Source organism: Synchiropus splendidus, chromosome 1, assembly GCF_027744825.2.
Source record: "Synchiropus splendidus isolate RoL2022-P1 chromosome 1, RoL_Sspl_1.0, whole genome shotgun sequence".
NCBI lineage: Eukaryota > Metazoa > Chordata > Actinopteri > Syngnathiformes > Callionymidae > Synchiropus > Synchiropus splendidus.
The window spans coordinates 45,344,697-45,363,838 of NC_071334.1; the positions used below are offsets into that span (position 1 = coordinate 45,344,697).

Genomic DNA, 19,142 nt, shown 5'->3' on the forward strand with positions numbered 1-19,142 from the left:
ATATAGTACAATCCATGTTAACACTGACGGTCTGAAATCTAACTTCCAAAACCTCTCAATTTAAAGCCACTGTCAAATGAATCTTCATTTTTATTCTTATAATTTGTGTTTACTAAATCTTACTTAATAAATGTCTGAATTTAAATCAAAATAACAGTGAGTGTGCATTAACATTGCATTTGTCAGATGTAGTAATAATGGAATGACACAATGCTGTATAATACTCACTTCTCACAAGCTGGTAGCCAATAGCAACACACACACAAGACTCCCAATAAACCAAAAGGCAAAAGCTTTCTACATGTACTTGCTCCCATTAACAAGTGCAAGTTCCTAATCGCACTTCCTAACTAGCATGACTGAAAACAAACTAGGCAAAAAAGCAAAGCAGACAAAGCAGATGACAGAGAAAAGATAAATGTAGAGATACATTTTAAATAACTGGTGTATATAAACATCAATTTTTGACTTGAACTGTATTTGCAGCAGTTCATAGCAAGGAATGTTCTATAAAACAATATATGTACATTATCCATTTTAATGTATAATTAAATAACATATAATAATATATATAATAATATATATTATTATGATTATAAATATTATTCTCTCTCTCCCTCTCTCTCTACATATATATATATATATATATATATATATATATATATATATATATATATATATATATATATATATATTTTTTTTTTTTTTTTTTTTTTTTTTTCAATATTCAATTTTCTGGTCACATACAGTGTGACAATGACCCGACCAAAGAAACATTTCTTCTCTCCATGGCTAAATATTAAGTTGGACTCGCATGATCCAAACTCACTCAAATAAAAACAGCATTATAATTAGTAACATGCTACATTGTTTCATTTTTAGTTCCCCTCTTAATCAAATAATCCATGGAAGTTGTCCTTGTCGTCAGAAAAATGCCAATGCAATTTCATTATTTGGAATATTCGTGCCTGCGAATCACAGCTTTAGAACTGAGTGGGTGTTGTCAAGAAATGATGTGGCCAGTAACAGGATGCGCAGCCATTCTGCTCGAGAATAAAAAAAACTAGTCAGTGAGATTTTAACACTTAATTTACTGCTGAATTGATCTAGACAGCGAATGTTAGTTTGGTACTGGTGACAGATTAGGTCTGTGGTAGTCACAGACGGTGAATTGGGGCCATGTGACCGATCGTGTGGGAAGAGTTGGAACGGAAGAGACAATAAACTGCGAGTGAGAATGAGAACAAAGAGACACACTTGGACAAATCATCAGCAGTTAACAAATACTACCGCTGAATAATGGTTTTCTTTCAATCTAGGTTTGGATTTTCTGATCACAATTTTAAAGAACAATTTCCACTTCTCCTGTGAAGAGAGAAAAAAAGCCATTTTGACGTTGAACAATGACGAACAAATGATCAACCCAGAAAAAATAAATCGGAGTCAAGCATTGACAGATTGAGCCTGTGACGGGGCCCCTGTGTTTTCTTTCTGCGTGGTGGCCCCTTTCCGCATTATGTTTAACCAAAAATAAAAATAATGTGCGAAAGCACGTTAGGAATTTTAGGGTGACACGCTCACTATCGCACTTTTGCGGCAGCAGGGCTGATGCTGCGATAGCTCACAAGACACCAAAAACAACATTATGAAGTGATCTATTTTTGTGAGGACCTTCATGTGCTTGATGTGCCAAAACGAGACATCACAGCTTGGTTGGGATCAGAAAATAGCTGTGTTTATTCATTTAATCTACATGGATGCAAATGAGAACCTTTGTTCCCGCTGATTGCTCATTGCTGGTTCTCTGATGTTTCAGTGATGTTTTCTGAATGAAAATAGATTTCACATTAACAAGACTTCAGGACGTCATAAAACCATAAGCTGGTGTTTAGTAAATTTAGTTAGTCAAGTCTCACAGAAAAAGAGCAGCGTCACATCGAAATAAAATCTAACATTTTCGCAGTGTGACAGATGTATCAGCAAAATCGCCGCGTCACTCAAAACGGTCCATTTACAACAAATGAAAAGGACTAAAAATGAGCCCATGATTTATTTCGGGTTTCAACTGATCATAAATATCACTCATCAAAGCATTTAGAGCAGCTTAAATGTAATTGTTGGTTAATCAAACCAAACTGACCCATGATTCATCTTAGTGAGGGAAGAAGAAATGCAGGGCGTCTTCACTTCCGCTGCTGCCTCTGCGACCCAACCTCAGAGCAGCTGAAATGGCTGACTATTAATGCACTTGATAAGTACTAAAACACCTGTACATCTTTTTGTTGGAATTTAATGAATGCAATACAATAAAAAATCATTTCTCATTGTATTCCAAATGGGCTATTCAATTACATTGACCTTCATGTTTAAAAGTCTTACTATTTTCACAACACTGATTGATTTGAAGTTTGAAAGGCTTCAGGAATAAAAAAAAACAGTGAGAAGAAAAACACATTTTACATCAGCACTTGTGAATTTGACTGCAGAGTGGATTGAGGACATTACCAAATATAAACATGGTCTAAAATAACCATGGACACAAAGCTTATTCATTCTGGCAGTTCTGAAACAATACATATGTATAATCCCAAGCCTTCCGCACAGCCAAGCAACATTCCCATCTAACACACGGGCTTTGTATTTTCTTGTCCACTCACTTTAGGTAAATGTATTCAACTGCCATGATAAATCTGCTTCACTCAAGTATGCACCATTTGGCTTTAAAGTTGATGGCACGTACTTGTTAGTGATCCCCTCACCCTTAATCCATATTACACCCAACTATTTTCTCGTCTTCCCTTCAACATGAAGCACACATCTCTGTTAAGCAACCCTCGACGAAGTCCTCCGAAAAAACTGGTGACCCCTGAACCCACTCGCTTCACTCTCTCTGATCAGCAGTGCTGAGCTGTTTGCCTGATACTGACACCAACTGAGCATCTGGGTGCGAAACCGTCTGTTACACTCTCATGAACTGCCCAATGATCAGCAGACAAGTGAAAGAAAGACTTCATGAGCTGTGACACTCACTGTCCTGTCAGCTGGAGACCGAACAGGAGCAGTTCAACACGAGTGGAAATGATTTTGACTTTCCGACCCATGTGTCACACGCCTCCTCTTTATTTGATCATTTCTTTGTTGTCCATGGTTTGAAGTATTAGCGCTGCTCCTGACCGTCATCATGGCAACGCTTCCGTGCCAGGTATGATCCACAGTCTGCATACTGTGTTGAAGTTTTCGGTTCTAAAGTGTTGGAGAGCGAGAAGAGAAATGCAGTTTGCAACGACAGTTCAACCAAACTATTAACAGTCTTCTGTTTACATCATCATCCTATTATATAATGGAAAATTGTATTGCATTTTAAAAATTATTATTTTTTAATGTCTGAAACATTATAAAAAAAAAAACATTATCTAAATCATCTCAACATTAACTTTGTATGCACAGTAAATATATTCTCCAGAATTTGAGCAACATTTAAAAAAAACAGTAAAAAACCACATTGGATATTCGGTATTCAGCCAAGCATTTGAAATTGTATTTTCAATTCAGTGCATCCCTAAATTTAAATTTAATGAATACGGTGAGCCAGCTTGAAATATTGAGCTAAATAACAAACAAAAGATCCTAATAAAATATATCAAGAACAAATATCAATATCAGCATCAATGTTGCTGTGAATGGGAAGTGCGGCTGCTTCAATCTAGGAAGCTTTGTGGTTTCTTTGTGGTTCTTTGGAAATAAATTGGAGGGTATTTTAGAAACACACCTTGATTTTTTTCTTTTCAGTAAGTATTAATAATGTATAAAGATTACATTAACAAAAATAATTGACAATTTTGAATGTGTGTCTGTGTATCTGATTGATGCTCACTTGTGGGGACCAATTCCTGACAAAACACTATGCGGACCATTTCGTCAAAATGGGTTGTGGTTAATATAAGCCATTTGTTTTGGAATTTTAAGTTAAGGGTGAGAGGCTGGGGAAAGGACTAAGTCACAAAAATAGCAAAACAAATGTGTGTGTGTGTGTGTGTATACATGTATGAACGAAAAACAGTTGATGTCAATGAAAATACATAATTTATGGAGTGTGTTATTCATTATGAAATGAAACAGTGCAATGCTTATCGCAGCTACATCAAAGTGGAGGAAAGGTCAGCAGTCCAACACAGGTGCTGATGCAACAGTCAGCCCCACATTCACTCTTACTGTAAGGACAATTAAAACAATTCCACAGAGCTGTTAGAAACGTGAGCTTCTGCAGGAAACCCACACGAACACTGCAAGATGATACAAACTCAATACAGAAATGATCTGGGCTAGTTCCACACCTCAGATTGCCGCCAATAGCAGTGGTTACTACACCGCTCTGCTCGTTCTCATTCTGTTTTTTTTAAACAAAATATTCCTACTTGGTTAGGTCTTAGTGATTAAAGAAGAGTAAAAGATTAAATACTATAAGCCGCTACTATTTTCTCCGGATGTGAACCCTGCGGCTTATACAACAGCGCGGCTAATTTTTACAGGATGAAATCAAATGAAATCGGAGCCAATGAAACCGATAAAATCAGAGGCTTTTTAAAGCACTAAAAATGCATTGTTTTCACACAGATGTCCACAGTTATGTCAAAACAGAGTTGATCTCCTGGCGGTCTGGAATCGAGAAGCATCCACAGAGACTGGTAGTGGTGTCTGGACTTTGGGCACGCGGGTGAAAACAGCGTATTTTGAGGGCTTTAATGTGAATAAAAGATGTGAGGAGTTCATGCGTCAGTCTCGATGCCGAAGCCCGTTTTCAAAGCTACTTTTGAAAAGCTCTTTTACTGACCTTTCTACGACACAGACAGCACCACTTCATCCGCGGCTTAAAGACCGCTGCGGCTTATGTATGAGCAAGATCTATTTTCCTTCTTAAATTTAGCTAATATTCCAGTGCGCTCTATAGTCCGGAAATTACGGCAAATCACTCCAGGCAGTGGAGTAGCCACATAACCTCAACCTCCTCACATTTATCAGTTGAAACTTGCACCAAATGGCCAGGCAGAAGAATTTGTGGGTTTTGAGCTTCATGGAGAAATGGACTCTGACATGAATTTCCACCCTCACAAATAATGTTGCCCTTGAGCCTGAAGGACAGAACACCCGCTAAACTGATGACCGGGTGCTTCTCATTGGAATGCGAGTTTCGCCTTGAGTCTGAACTGCAGCGTGAGGTAATTTGTTGACGCTCAGAATTCAAGATGTTATTGTTTCAAATCTGGAATAACAGTCAGCTCCAGAGCTCACTGCAGGCAGCGTTATCTGCAAGTCTCCTGATGCAGCAGGAAAAAATCTGCCAGATGGACTTGCTGACCTTAAACACCATCTTCCTCAGGGTATACTGAGAGTCACCCCAACTTTGACCTCAAAATGGTTGAGTTGAATACTTACATTAACTCACACACTACACTACAACACACTTACATGAACTAACTAACTTTGAGCAGTTGGAAAATACGAGCAGTTGCAGTAACTGGGCATCATCTTAAACTCATCTCACCCTGGCCAGTAGCCATTTCCTGCTGAATTAAGTCTTATAGCAATTTTTGACCTGCTGTGGTAAAACTAAATAAAAACACTGCATATGTCGTAATTATGATTAAATTGTTGTTTTATCCATCTCTGATTCAGCTTTATGGTCACCTGGATGATGGGATGTTCCTGAACAAATAATGTTTATGTACCTGTGATTCAAAATGGAAACTGGTCAGATCGAGGTGATAAAGAAGAATATTTAAAAAGCCAATCTTCTCGGTACAAATCCAAATGTGATAGGGCAACAAAAGAGAAAAGAACTCATAACCTCTGACTGGTTGGCCACCCCTGGCCTAGAGTGAGACGATGATCTCAATTTTGAGTCCGACCGTTCGCGCCGTGATCGATACACGCCGCTCCCTCCCCCGTCAGCGTGATCGAGTTCTGGATAGTGACTCCAGATCAATAAAAAAAGCCGTGTTTGTGCTCGTCTGGTGACCATGAATAGTTCTCACATATTGATGAATGAATGTTGCAAGTGGTCGCCTCGCTGCGCTGGTTTGTTTAAATGGTGGTTCACAGAAACAAAAATCACAACACAACACAGCAGGGGTCCATGAAAGGAGCGGTCATGAACCAGTCTTTCACAGAGCCACCATGGAAAGCTGGGAACATTTGAACTGCTTCATCTGCAACTGAGACGACACAAACATCCCTGTCATTAGCAACAGATCTCTCAGCATAATGGGTTGATAACCTTCATTTGCAGACAGTGTTCTTTGCATCGACTGGTCAGTTCCAGTATCATCACATCATTTTTCCCAAGTCATCTATTTTTGACCTTGCACTGCAAGCACAACCCGCTGACTTTTCTAGGATTCCATCATCACCTGAATGACCACAGTCCACACCAATGATCTGCCCTTGCTATTGTCCTGCATCACAAACCACCATGTCATCATCCCTATCTGTTTCCATACCTGACCCTACCTCCACACCTGACGGCTCATGTTCCAGCTCTATCTACAACTCACATTCAGGTCAAGTCACAGGGGATGTTTGGCTCTGTTAGTCAACTTGACTATGCTGCAACGCTACACACTTACATACAGTATTTTATTGAAATAATAGTGTACTTATTCTCACGTAATAAGCCTGCGCATTATATTAAAATCCTGGCAAAAACAAGGGACATGTTCTGCTATTTGGATTGAACATTCCATGCTTCAGGGGGAAAAGGTCACACTACTGTACTAGTCCACGCTTATGTACATGACATTATGTTTCCATGAGCTCGTGCTGTCTTTCTTACAGGTAGCATAGTGTTATATATCAAATTAAATAATGAATGATCATTCCGACTAGAGTGGAAAAAGGACATACCTCAAGTCTGCGATCTTAAGCATTTAACTAACGCGGCTACGCAGAGAAGCTCTCCGTTTTGACAACATGAATCAGCATCACATCTATTCTGGTGATGTGTTTGAGCACATGGAAAAAAGAGGAATCATTACAGTGATCAAAGTAAATGAAAAGAAACAAGAGAATTTGGGGTGTATTTGAATTGGACATTTGCTCCCTGACTTTGGGTGATTGGTTGTCATGATGCCGCTCAGGACCAGAGACACAGTCATTTCCGGCCATGACCAGTCAATATGAATAAATCAGAGGCATTCTGTTTTAATTAATTAATTAATTAAATTCATTATTTTTTAAGACCACTTTGTCTGTTCAGCCTCTCGAAGCTCAATTGAATCCTTCTAGTTTAGAACTCTGCCACCTAGCGGCCAAAAATATCAATTGCAACGTTTGGTTGGCACGAATTTTAAAAATGGTTTTCAGAGTCACTATTTGCTTGGAATTCGAGATTGTCATATATTGTAAAAGCTATCACAGACAGCCTTGAGACCATAGAATTTATACCTGCCAGGTTATGAGTGAATATGTGTGTCTAGCCAGTATAAATACAGTAGAAACTAGACGTTTACAGTGTGTGAAAAGACACTCGTGATGACAGTTATGATGGTCAGCCGGCTACAGACCACTTACTTTATTCAGTGCAGCAAATCGTTTTACACCGTTGTATATTTTATCTGAATAAAACATTATCTATTTATGCATAAAGCAGTCACCTTCAAATTATATTCACATCTGCTACTTGAAAACAAGTAGCATGATTTGCAGTTACGAATTTAAGACTGGACAGGAGGTGTTTTGGCCATGTAACCTTCTCATTGCTTCATTGACAACACCTCCAGGTATGAATTTTATTCTAGAAAATAATTAGCTCTCCAACTGTGATAAAAACTGTCTCCACATGCCATTGTTCAACACTCAGTTTGCTCCACCTAATTCCTGACTTAAGCTTTTTCTTTCCCTGAAGTCACACTGAAATGACGCTAAGCAGTTGGCTCATGGACAATGGTCCATCATGCATTGCCACGTCTGAATAAAATCGCTGCCCTCGAGGGTTTAAAAACGAGTCTGGAATCAACGAGTGCGGCGAAGCTTTAATCAGTCCACACAAAACACTGGCCTCATTCCAGGGATTGATTCTCATTCAAGGGGATATTGATTGTCCCCATTTAGAGGTATCAGACAGAGGCATTTTCACCAGCACCAGTAGAAGTGCTGGCCACGGTACAGCGCTCCAACAATAAAGCAAGTCACAGCATAATGCATGAAATCCACGCCGGTGTAACTGGAATCATCCTTAGGCTTCACCAAAAGGTTTGTGAGGTCCTCATTGTACCAGGACTTCATGTAAAGCTGTGACAAACTTTCTCTGGTGAATTTAATGAGGAACTTACAGTGCGTAAAAATGCTAAATATAAGAGATGATTTTAAAAGTTAATTTAACCATTCATTATTTTCCAATGGCTGTTCTTACTGCTGGCCCCTTCTCTGCACAGACATGGCCTGAGAAAGTTGGATGGCATCTAACAATGGGCTTTCAATTTAATTGAGTGTTTGCGCCAAAGTGCAGCAACTCCTCTCCAAGTCACGAGTGAATGACAGAACACAAGGTTGGACATGAGTGGATGCCTGAGATGCAGGAGAAACTCAATGTCTGACAAAGACACCTAGTGGTTGCTTCCAGTATTTCTTTCTTTTTTTTTCACACATCGTGGAAGGTGTCCTGAAAATACAGCTCTTGGTTTCAAACGTTTGTTTAGTGAAGCCGAGATTTGGACTCCATATTATGCCTATATACAACTACTACAGGTTATTCATTACAAATACTATGAATTGGCAAGCATTTTGATTTTTAAAAACTGATATTTAAACTGCAAGCACATGCACAGACATTTTGGGAGGGCTGCTGTTAAAGCCAGAAAAAAGGGCACTCATTGCGATTATTATTATTATTATTATTATTATTATTATTATTGTTGTTGTTGTTGTTGTTGTTGTTATTACAATCAATGTGTCTATTGCGACAAAAATATGTCATGCTGAGCTTCTCTCTGAGAGTGAGCAGGATGGATAGGATCAGGAAGCAGTAGATCAGAGGGACAGCACATGTGGTCAGGTGTTTAGGAGACAAAGTCAGAGAGGCTAGATGGAGATGGTTTGGACATGTACAGAGGAGAGAGAGCCAGTACATTGGTAGATGAAGATGTTGAGGTTGGAACTGCCAGGCAGAAGGTGGAGAGGAAGGCCAAAGAGGAGATTTCTGGAGGTGGTGAAGGAGGACATGAGGTTTGTAGGTTTGAGAGAAGAGGAAGCAGAGGACAGGGAGAGATGGAGGAAGATGATCCGCTGTGGCCACCCCTGAAGGGAGAAGCCCAAAGAAAAAAACGAAGAGGACAGCAGCGTTCAAACATTGAACATTGAAGACATAGACACAACCAATCAACAGTCCTGTATGGGAGGCTGTTGGGGATCAGTCAGTGTGTTTACCTGCCTGATACTGCAGATCGGAGGAGCTGCAGGACTGGAGAATGTATGAACAAACAATAAATAGACAAATAGTATATTTTTAGGTTCCGTCCCTCATTTTTATCGACTTCTAACAGTACACCTTGAAGGAATCTTCATTAGTTCACCCAAGGTTGTTGCAAAATCTTTTAATATTCAACATCTTTTTTGCTATGAATTGCAGCTCACCATTTAAACCGATCTCTACTTTAGCAGGTCCAAATAGGATATTTATTTATGATGAAGCTCTCAAGATGACCCCACAGTTGTGTAGCAAAGTGTCTGGTTCCTCGCAAAGGACTTTGTATGGCAAAAGGACTTATTTCAAAAGTACTGAATTATAGGACTAGAAGTAAAAAAATAAATAAATGAGTGAATGATATAAACGTTTAGTTACCGTATGTACCTGTCCAAAGACTAATAATTAACATCAAACTGCATCCGTGTTTTGACACAAAAGCCTGTAGGCGGTCTGAGAACAGGCAAAGTATTTCCTGGTGGAGAGCGAGAAATAAATCATTGCTAGTCCTGTTTGTTTGTTTCCCTGACAAAAGCCAAAGCAGAATTCGACCAAGATATGTTATCATCAACTTTATTACTGTCGACATATTACTAAGGCATTATAAAGTTAATATCATAACCAATGAGGTGCAGGAATTTTGGACAATAAATTGATTTACCAGTCATAAATCAAATTCATTCCTCCATGACACCACCAGCACCAGTCAGATGAAGAGTTATTCCACGATTTTCCATGCTATTCCTGGCTGTGTTGATCAGTAATTACAATTGGTCACCAATCTCAAGACATTAACATGCATATCAGAACTGTAGCGCTTGTTTATGACTTTGGCGCAACAACATGGCAGACAAACCCCTCCCTCGACTGTATAATCCACAGCAATGTGTAGACACCTCCACCTGCCTCCCCAGCTCTCTCCTCCCCCCTCTACATAAGCGGATCCGGGGGTGATACTCTCACTTCGGTCCTCCTGTCACCCTCTGAGGAAAATGGCTGCGAGTTATTTTGGTTTTCAGCGCGTTACAAACGGCACAAATGGTGGGGTGGTCATTAACAATGCTGCTGACATATCCGTCATTGTGATTTACTTTGTGGTGGTCTTGGCGGTCGGAGTATGGGTGAGTCGCTCCTGTTCTCAGTTGACCAGTGTCTGCCCTGTGAATAGTTAACACCTTCAACCAACACTGCCGCAAGAGCTCACTTCCCTTCTCCTTCAAATGGAGTTTAACCAATTCACTTCATACGTCTTTCGTGAGTAAAAGTCATGTATGTATTAATACCTAAAATGTTCCAGGCAATGGTGCGCACAAACCGATCCACAGTTGGTGGCTTCTTCCTCGCAGGGCGCAGCATGGTCTGGTGGCCAGTGAGTACTCAACCACTCACTTCTTTTATTGTTTTATTGGATGTCACAACAAAACACTCTGAATTAATGTTGAAATAGCTGAGTGGCTGTGTATGGCATTTCAGCAATTCCGTAGCTACAACAGACACATAAAATGTGAGGACAATAGCAATGGAAAACGGAAATCTTTATAACATAATTATTGACATTCAATTTCAGAGTGAATTACATAAAATAATCTACAGTCGACCTCTTATGAAATTATGCTTAAGACAAAGATAAAAATTCAGTCGAATTCATGCATAAAAGACTGAATAACACCATGTATTAATCAACTTCATATCATTTTATTTATATTTCGGTTATTTGGAAACAATGGATAGACAAGACAGACGCCTAAGTTGAATGAGTGAATTTCCTTCTTTTCTGACTATATTTGTAGATACATCACCGTCACATCATCGACTAAGACACTGGCACATGCTGGAATGGCAACATTATAAAGTTTCATTCCTTGTCAGTTGCTGCTGTCGTTTATTCTCTTACTGAACGTCATATTCAATACTACCACCTGCTAGTAAACTTAAATTCAAGAGATAAAACACACTTTGGGAAATATCTTTTGGTTAAAAAAAACAACAACATACAGTGTGGATGGAAATAAGATGCTAGGTGGATGTACGGTACAAACCACTGCCTTTCCTATCCTCAACTTTTACTAATCTTCCCTCACTATGAATCTGTGTTAGAGTGCTATTGTTTTTTTTATTTTTCACATGTCACAGATCGGAGCATCTCTCTTTGCCAGCAACATTGGCAGTGGGCACTTTGTGGGCATTGCCGGGACTGCTGCCGCATCTGGGATAGCTACCGGTGGATTTGAATGGAACGTGAGTCACAGCAGCTATCAGCAATTTAGCAGCTTTATCTGTTGAGAGTCAGTGCTCCTTGCCCTCATATGTGAATGAAAGCTATCAAATATTTTTGTTTTCCAGGCTCTGGTCGTGGTTGTGATCCTGGGGTGGCTCTTTGTGCCTGTTTACATCAAAGCTGGAGTAAGCAGTGGTCAAACCATCATGTCAAAGAGCATTGCCTTAATGCTGAAGTGATGCCTTAGAACAGCTGGTTACAATAACTCTTCACTTGTATGTGCCCAGGTGGTCACCATGCCTGAGTACTTGAAGAAAAGGTTCGGGGGGCAGCGTATTCGCATCTATCTCTCAGTATTGTCCCTCTTTCTCTATGTCTTCACCAAGATCTCAGTGGGTCCCTACCGTCACAAGCATGTACCTTGTCGTATACCTCTATACTGAAATACTTTGTGCTCATCGCTCCTCAGGCAGACATGTTCTCAGGCGCTATATTCATCAACCTGGCTCTGGGGTTGAACATCTATGTTGCTGTCATCTTACTACTCATCATTACGGCACTCTATACGGTCACAGGTACGTGTTGTCGAGACTGGTCTTGCAGCTCGCACCAATAAATCAGTGTATTGCCAATAAAGCGCTGAAGCGTGAGTTATCTCTTGTTAATGCTGAGGGTAAAGTCTTCTCGTGCCCCAGTGCTGTCAGGTGGACTCACAAGTATAGGCCTGCCTTTCAGTGGCGTGTTATTGTCTTTAATAACCCATAAAGAGCGATAAGATGGAGCTGTCCTTCTGTTGCGCTTTTGTAATCATGTATCTGTCCACTGAACTTTAGGTTTTTAGCAAAGCAGCGATAGAGACCTTATGTCACAAAGACTTTACACAACTCCTGACGTATCTGCGGTGAGGAGGTCATGTTACTTCAAGAGGGAAGGAAGTCTTGGTCGCGCAAAGTGCGCATCAGGTCGAGTCACAGACTTAAGAGAGTTATTGCTCTTGAGTTTACAAAGGTATTGCTCTATAAAAAAAAATCTTCCTAATTCAACATTCAACAAAACAAACAAAACAACTGAACCAGAGAATACATCAACATTAAAAGTGCACTGATAATATTTGTCTCACAACCGGTTGTTTTTCAGGGGGATTGGCCGCTGTCATCTACACAGACACCCTACAGACCTTCATTATGGTTGTGGGATCGTTCATTCTCATGGGTTTTGGTAAGAGAACTTAATGAACTCATACTTATACTGACATAACCTTGCACATCGAGGTTCATTTTATAGATTAGATTTTAGTTTTGAAATATCAATGATGACATGAACACACAAATTAGTTGGGCAGTAGGTGGCAGTAGCACACACAACAAACAAGAGGATCCAGATGGAAATTCAGGCCACCAACATGTATGTAATAAATGTATCATTTGTTCCAGTTCTCAATTTCATTGAAGACTGTTCATCCTGCTGCTCAATGAACCAACTTAAGAAATCTTCATCCCCCAGCACGTTCGCTGGGCTTATCGTCACTCAACGCAGTCAGCTTAAATAGCTTTTGAGATTTCACTAATGACTTTTAAAGAATATGAAGCCATAAATGAGCCACACATCCTGACTACAGCCGAAGTCAAGGCTCAATTCAAAGCTTTCCCATGAGCGCACATCACCCAATATCCAAACAAATACAAATGCAATGCACAGTTGTTCATTATTTTAATATTCTCTTTGTGAAGCTTTGTGAAGCCTGAGTCTTGTCTCACATCCTACCACAAAAAACCTCATCTATATAAAGTGCCTTTCCATGTGAAGTTGTCTTTACCTCGGTTTATTTAATAAATGTTTTCTGCTGTCTCTTTGTTGACTTAAACTGTAGAATTGAAAGGATCTCCTGTATATAATGTGAGGTTTCACAGAGAATCCATCATCATTTCCTTCATGAACGTTTACCTGAGGCTAACCTTTTGTCACTATCACACTTTGACAGCCTTTGCTAAGATTGGAGGTTATGACAACTTCCAGGACCTTTACATGAACGCAGTCCCCTCTGTGACGACCAACATCAGTGAAGCCTGCTATGAGCCACGAGCAGACTCCTTTCATATCTTCAGGGACCCCATTACAGGCGACCTGCCATGGCCTGGTTTGATTTTTGGACTCACGATTCAAGCCGTCTGGTACTGGTGCACCGATCAGGTCAGCCAAATGCTTCTTATGTTCTCCGGTATCGATCAGGAGTGAACGTTCCATTGATTTGATGGGGGTGTGTAACTACATGAAAACAACTATTGAAGAAACCCAAAACATGCAGTACATTTTGCCTTGTTTTCTTGGGTCAAAGACGTGGCGCGCTAATATAACATTACATTTCTCTTCTTCATGATGTGGCTGATGGAGGAAGTAGTCTAGTAAAGGTTTGTTGGTGTAACTGCTACAACAGTCTATCGCAGTCATTTAGGTAATGATTTGCATGAATGGAATGGAAGACATTTTTCCATCCCCCACTACCTATCTTGTCGGGCAATACATGTGAGAATCTAGCATGTAGCGTGTTATGTTGCTAAATAGGACAGGCAAAACACAAGTTTTTCTTTGCTTAAAAAATGGGCTTCAAAAGAGGAATCCCATTGTGATAAATAAAAATGCAACTTGAGTGTGTGGCTCTCTGACCCTTTGGCTGAAGGGGCCTTAAACCTCATTCTCTCCTGCCAGTAACGTTCACCATGCTGCACTTTCAACTATGATGATGCGACATGAGATGCCCACACAAAAGTGGCTTACTGGCACGTGAATTAGAATATAAAGGCAACATTTGTCGGCAGACTTTGGGGCAACAGAAGAGAAAAGAGGGATTTTCAAAAATGTAATGGCATTAGAAGTACAATGCTTAGCTGATGCAAAGAAGTGAAAGCAAAACTAGAGTACAGAGTTAGTTAGTTATTTCAAAAGTGTGTTCTTTAAATACATGCTCAGATAATTAAATCAGAATTTTTTATGTTTTCTTAACCTGCAGCGCTTCACTGATGCGTGGGGTAGTGGCACAGTAAAGGAAATAATACAGCTGAGTGATCGCTTTTGGCGGCAGTGATTCACGGTCGTAAACACAATCTTTGCATATTTACTCTGATGCCAATATACCTTATCTCTGACAGCACGTTAAGAGCATTCTGAGGACGAAACTAGTCAGCTGCAAGAACATCAACAGGCTTTTATTCAAACTCAAATGCACTCAGAGAAGCAGAGATAAGACTATGAGTGGAGCACTATCAAGCCTTTCCTGGAGTCAACAAACGTCATGCAGAAGTCAGACTCCACATGACGGTTCCCATTGAGAACAGCTAGTACAATCACACAGAGTAAGAGTAAACCAGACTCCTCAAATAACATATAAGTTCAGGCTCAGCCAGTGAATGAGACTCATGAGGAACAACGCAAGACAACATAGAACAAATGTCACAGCCCAGTGCGGGGCTCAAACTCACATACCCACCAGAAACACAGCTACTACCTTTTTCAAGACATTTAAAAGTTCTGTAAATGACAATTAGCTTACAATGGTAAACATTACTGACAAGAAATAAAAGCTTACTTACTAACAATATTGTTTATCGATAGAACTATCAACCTACCATTGTTCTACAGCAGTGAAGGCCAATAGACACCAAGATAGATTGATATATGTACAACATTTCCATACAGGAGGGTAAATAAAGAGCAGTTAATCCAACATTCTTTCAAATGAGATGTAATAAAATGAGGGAAAAAAAGAGAGAAAACCACATGGTCTAATTGCAGGATCTCTATCATGTCGCAGGTCATTGTCCAGCGTTGTCTCTCAGCAAAGAACTTGTCCCACGTCAAGGGTGGCTGCATCCTATGTGGCTACCTGAAGCTGCTGCCCATGTTTCTGATTGTCTTCCCTGGCATGATTAGTCGCATCCTCTACCCCGGTAAGAGCTCCTGAAGCTCCGTCACTGTGTATCAAATGTAGAACCCTGGCGGAGGATTAATGCTCGTGCTCATCAACTTCCAGATGTGGTTGCTTGTGTGGACCCAGATGAGTGTATGAAACACTGCGGTACCAGTGTGGGCTGCACCAACATTGCCTATCCTAAACTGGTGGTTGATCTGATGCCGGATGGTGAGTCCCACGCTCAGTGTGAAGCCTCTGCGACTCTGGTTTTAGTGATAATGGATTAATGATGTTTACTCTCTATTTGAGGCCTGCGCGGGCTCATGCTGTCTGTGATGTTGGCCTCTCTGATGAGCTCGCTCACCTCCATCTTCAACAGCGCCAGTACTCTCTTCACCATGGATATTTACACTAAAATTCGCCAAAAAGCCAGTGAAAAGGAACTCATGATCGCTGGAAGGTCAAATAAAGGCAGAAAAAAAAGTATCCATCTTACCAGCAATAGCTCCACAAACTCTTCTTGTTCACTCCTGCAGGGTCTTCATTTTGATTCTGATCGGCGTGAGCATTGCATGGATTCCAGTGGTGCAGTCGGCGCAGAGCGGCCAGCTCTTTGACTACATCCAGTCCATCACCGGCTACCTCACACCACCAGTGGCTGCTGTCTTCATCCTCGCCATCTTCTGCAAACGTGTGAATGAGGCTGTGAGTCAGCGCTTGTCTAGATCGGCTTATTTTGTCTCGCTAATAACAGTTTAAATTAACCTTATAACAGACTGTGTAAACATTCAAAGTGAATCATGTTTTAAAAGAAAGTCACAAAGCAGGTTTTCACTATAACAAATAAAGAAAGTAAGATTTGAGGTCACAAATAAACGACTAAATATTCTCAAAATGAATAGTGACAATTTACAGGACAAACTAACAAAACAAGTACATCCAATTGCACTTGGTAGATTTGAGGTTTGCTTGTCGCAAAAAAAACAAAATTGCTCAAATTCAGCAGCATTATGGCCAATTCGATGTTTATAAGTATTCATTTAACAGTGAAAAATCTAAAGTGCAGGTGTGATTTACAATGGACAGCGGGTAAGAACAAGAAAAAACAGCACTCTTTGCAGTCACTTGCACATTAATGGTCCACTCTGATGCACCACAAGCGGGAATGACGGTAGAAAGTGCTAATGTTTGCATGCTAGCGCAACAATCACAAGCTTCTTCATCAAATGAAAAGTGTTTCTATGGTTCTAGCAGAAGGGAAAAGACAATTATAACCCTGGCGCAAACAAATACTTAAGACTATTTCAATCATAACATATCAATTGTCTAGTCATTCAAGGGACCTTCCTAGTCCAACAGTCTATATCCAGTGAGAACTCAAGATCTGATGTTCTTTCAATGACTGTCGATGGCGCATTTATTGAATGTTGCAATAGACAGGTACGTGCTCTGATCTGACTGAGCCACATGGACAAATACATTAGTAAGCATCACCGTGATTAAGATCATTATTATCCCGAGTAAGTGCAGTCCAAAGTCTGCTTTTTAGTTTCCGCTGAAATGTTGTATAATGATACCAACCAAACCAGTCAGAGATAAAGGAAAGACCAGCAGTTTTCAACAGCGCCCATAAAAGGTCACCTTCTCCTGTTTGTTACTTTGGGATCACACAAAAACCGATCATCTCGCCACGTCTTAAAGTGGCAAATTAGGAAAGTTGTTCACGCAGATAAGTGGAAGCACATTTATCCATATGATCATGTTCTCCCTTCATTCCACAAGCAGATGCTGCCACCGTGACTCACCATCATCTCTCATTCTACAGGGCGCGTTCTACGGCCTCACGATAGGTCTACTCATCGGCCTTTCTAGGATGATCGCAGAGTTTGTTTACGGGACAGGCAGCTGCGTGGAGCCAAGCAATTGCCCTGAGATTATTTGTGGGGTTCACTACCTCTACTTTGCCATCATCCTCTTCACTGTCTCCTGTATAATCATCCTTGGAGTCTCTCTGATGACCAAACCGATCCCTGACAAACACGTAAGTCGCTACGTTGTCACCAGCGTTGTGGTCGGACGCGCATTCATTGTGGCTCTTTTCTTGTCTAGTTGTATCGACTGTGCTGGAGCTTGAGGAACTCCACGGAAGAGAGGGAGGACCTGGAAAAAGATGACTGGGTTGCAGACAATGACTCCATGGAATTTGAAGGTGACTAACTAACATCAGCACAAAAGTCTAACTAAGGCACAAAATAAACAAAAAAACATATTTCAGAATCAGTCATCCAGCAAGGGACAGAGATCGAAGCAGGTAAAGAGGAGAGTGCAGGCAGAGTGGAATGGGTAGACGCAGCAGTGAAAGGCGAGGTGAAATGGAAGCTTTTTAGGACAGTAGTGAGCCCTGCCATGACGTACGGTTGCAAGACTGAAAGACAGGAAGCAGAGCTGGATGTGACAGATGCTCTTTTTGGGAGTATCAGAGGGGAGGCTCAAGGCGAGAAGACAGCACTAGGGATGGTTGGAGAAGAAGCACAAAAGGAAGACACCAAGTTAGGGTCATTGATGCTGTCACTGACAGCCATAAGGAGCGGAGGTGTGACTAAGCAATTGCTGACAGAAGATTCATGCATCCCCACTGTGGGCCAAGTAAAGGATCATTTCACAGATAAAAAAAAAACAACCTTTCAATAACTCTCTTAACTGACTCCTAACTGTCTCTTAACTGACATCTAGTGGTAAACCTTTGTTACTGTATTAATGCTGCCCCCAATACTTAATAATGAATGGCCTGGTTTGATTTTTGAACACTTTTTAATCACAGAACCAGAGGAAGAACCAGGATTCTGTAAGAAGGCCCTGATGTGCTTTTGTGGCCTGGAGCAGAAAAAGGCACCGAAACTGACAAAAGAGCAGGAGGCCGCATTGAAGGAGCAGCTCACTGACACCACCGAGGTCCCTCTATGGAGGAATATTGTCAATGCAAATGCTTTAATTCTTCTATGTGTCGCAGTTTTCTTCCATGGTTTCTATGGTTAACTAATCCCATGTGATCATGGCTATTTAAGGCTGATTTCGGACACCCCCTCAATGACTCCATATTTTTGACCGATTATATATATATATATATATATATATATATATATATATATATATATATATATATATATATATATATATATATATATATATATATATATATATATAAGGCAATGTTCTACTTACAGGGAGAGCACAGTTATGCATCAATAAATATGCAGCGGGTGTTGGGGTGGTTGTCAATATTATTTTTTGAGGACGTTATCTATCGCAGTTATGAATCATTCACACATATCCTCATGATGCTTCCTCATTGCCTCTGGGAAATTCAACATGGCATTGACAGAAGCCCACTGAATATGGCTACATCCGTGTATTTAACAGTGTTTCGAATCTTATTTAACTGTAACTCTGGCCGAACTGCTTCACAGGCCACGATCCATCCATCATATGATGTTCAATAAAGCATGAAAGAAGTGGATTATTGTCGCTTTACTTCCACCTGCTGGCGCCTTGCTGCTCCT

General features: G+C 40.4%; 1 protein-coding gene across 1 annotated transcript; it reads left to right on the forward strand.

Moving 5' to 3' along the window:
• Window positions 1-11,962: 11,962 nt before the first annotated feature.
• Window positions 11,963-18,630, forward strand: slc5a1 (solute carrier family 5 member 1). The gene is made up of 11 exons (XM_053874203.1): window positions 11,963-12,067; window positions 12,145-12,250; window positions 12,813-12,893; window positions 13,657-13,865; window positions 15,484-15,619; window positions 15,703-15,810; window positions 15,892-16,042; window positions 16,119-16,287; window positions 17,408-17,623; window positions 17,692-17,791; window positions 18,404-18,630. Exons 1-11 carry the CDS (start codon window positions 11,972-11,974, stop codon window positions 18,616-18,618), a joined length of 1,587 nt encoding a protein of 528 aa, XP_053730178.1. The 5' UTR covers window positions 11,963-11,971; the 3' UTR covers window positions 18,619-18,630.
• The last annotated feature ends 512 nt before the right edge of the window (window positions 18,631-19,142 follow it).

What these genes read in the sequence shown, in the direction of transcription:
- slc5a1 (XM_053874203.1), top strand. Translation starts at nt 11,972, where the DNA reads ATGCCTGAGTACTTGAAGAAAAGGTTCGGGGGGCAGCGTATTCGCATC. An exon ending in ATGTCTTCACCAAGATCTCA is followed by an intron (nt 12,068 to 12,144) that starts GTGGGTCCCTAC and finishes ATCGCTCCTCAG; the next exon opens with GCAGACATGTTCTCAGGCGC. An exon ending in AACCGATCCCTGACAAACAC is followed by an intron (nt 17,624 to 17,691) that starts GTAAGTCGCTAC and finishes TTTCTTGTCTAG; the next exon opens with TTGTATCGACTGTGCTGGAG.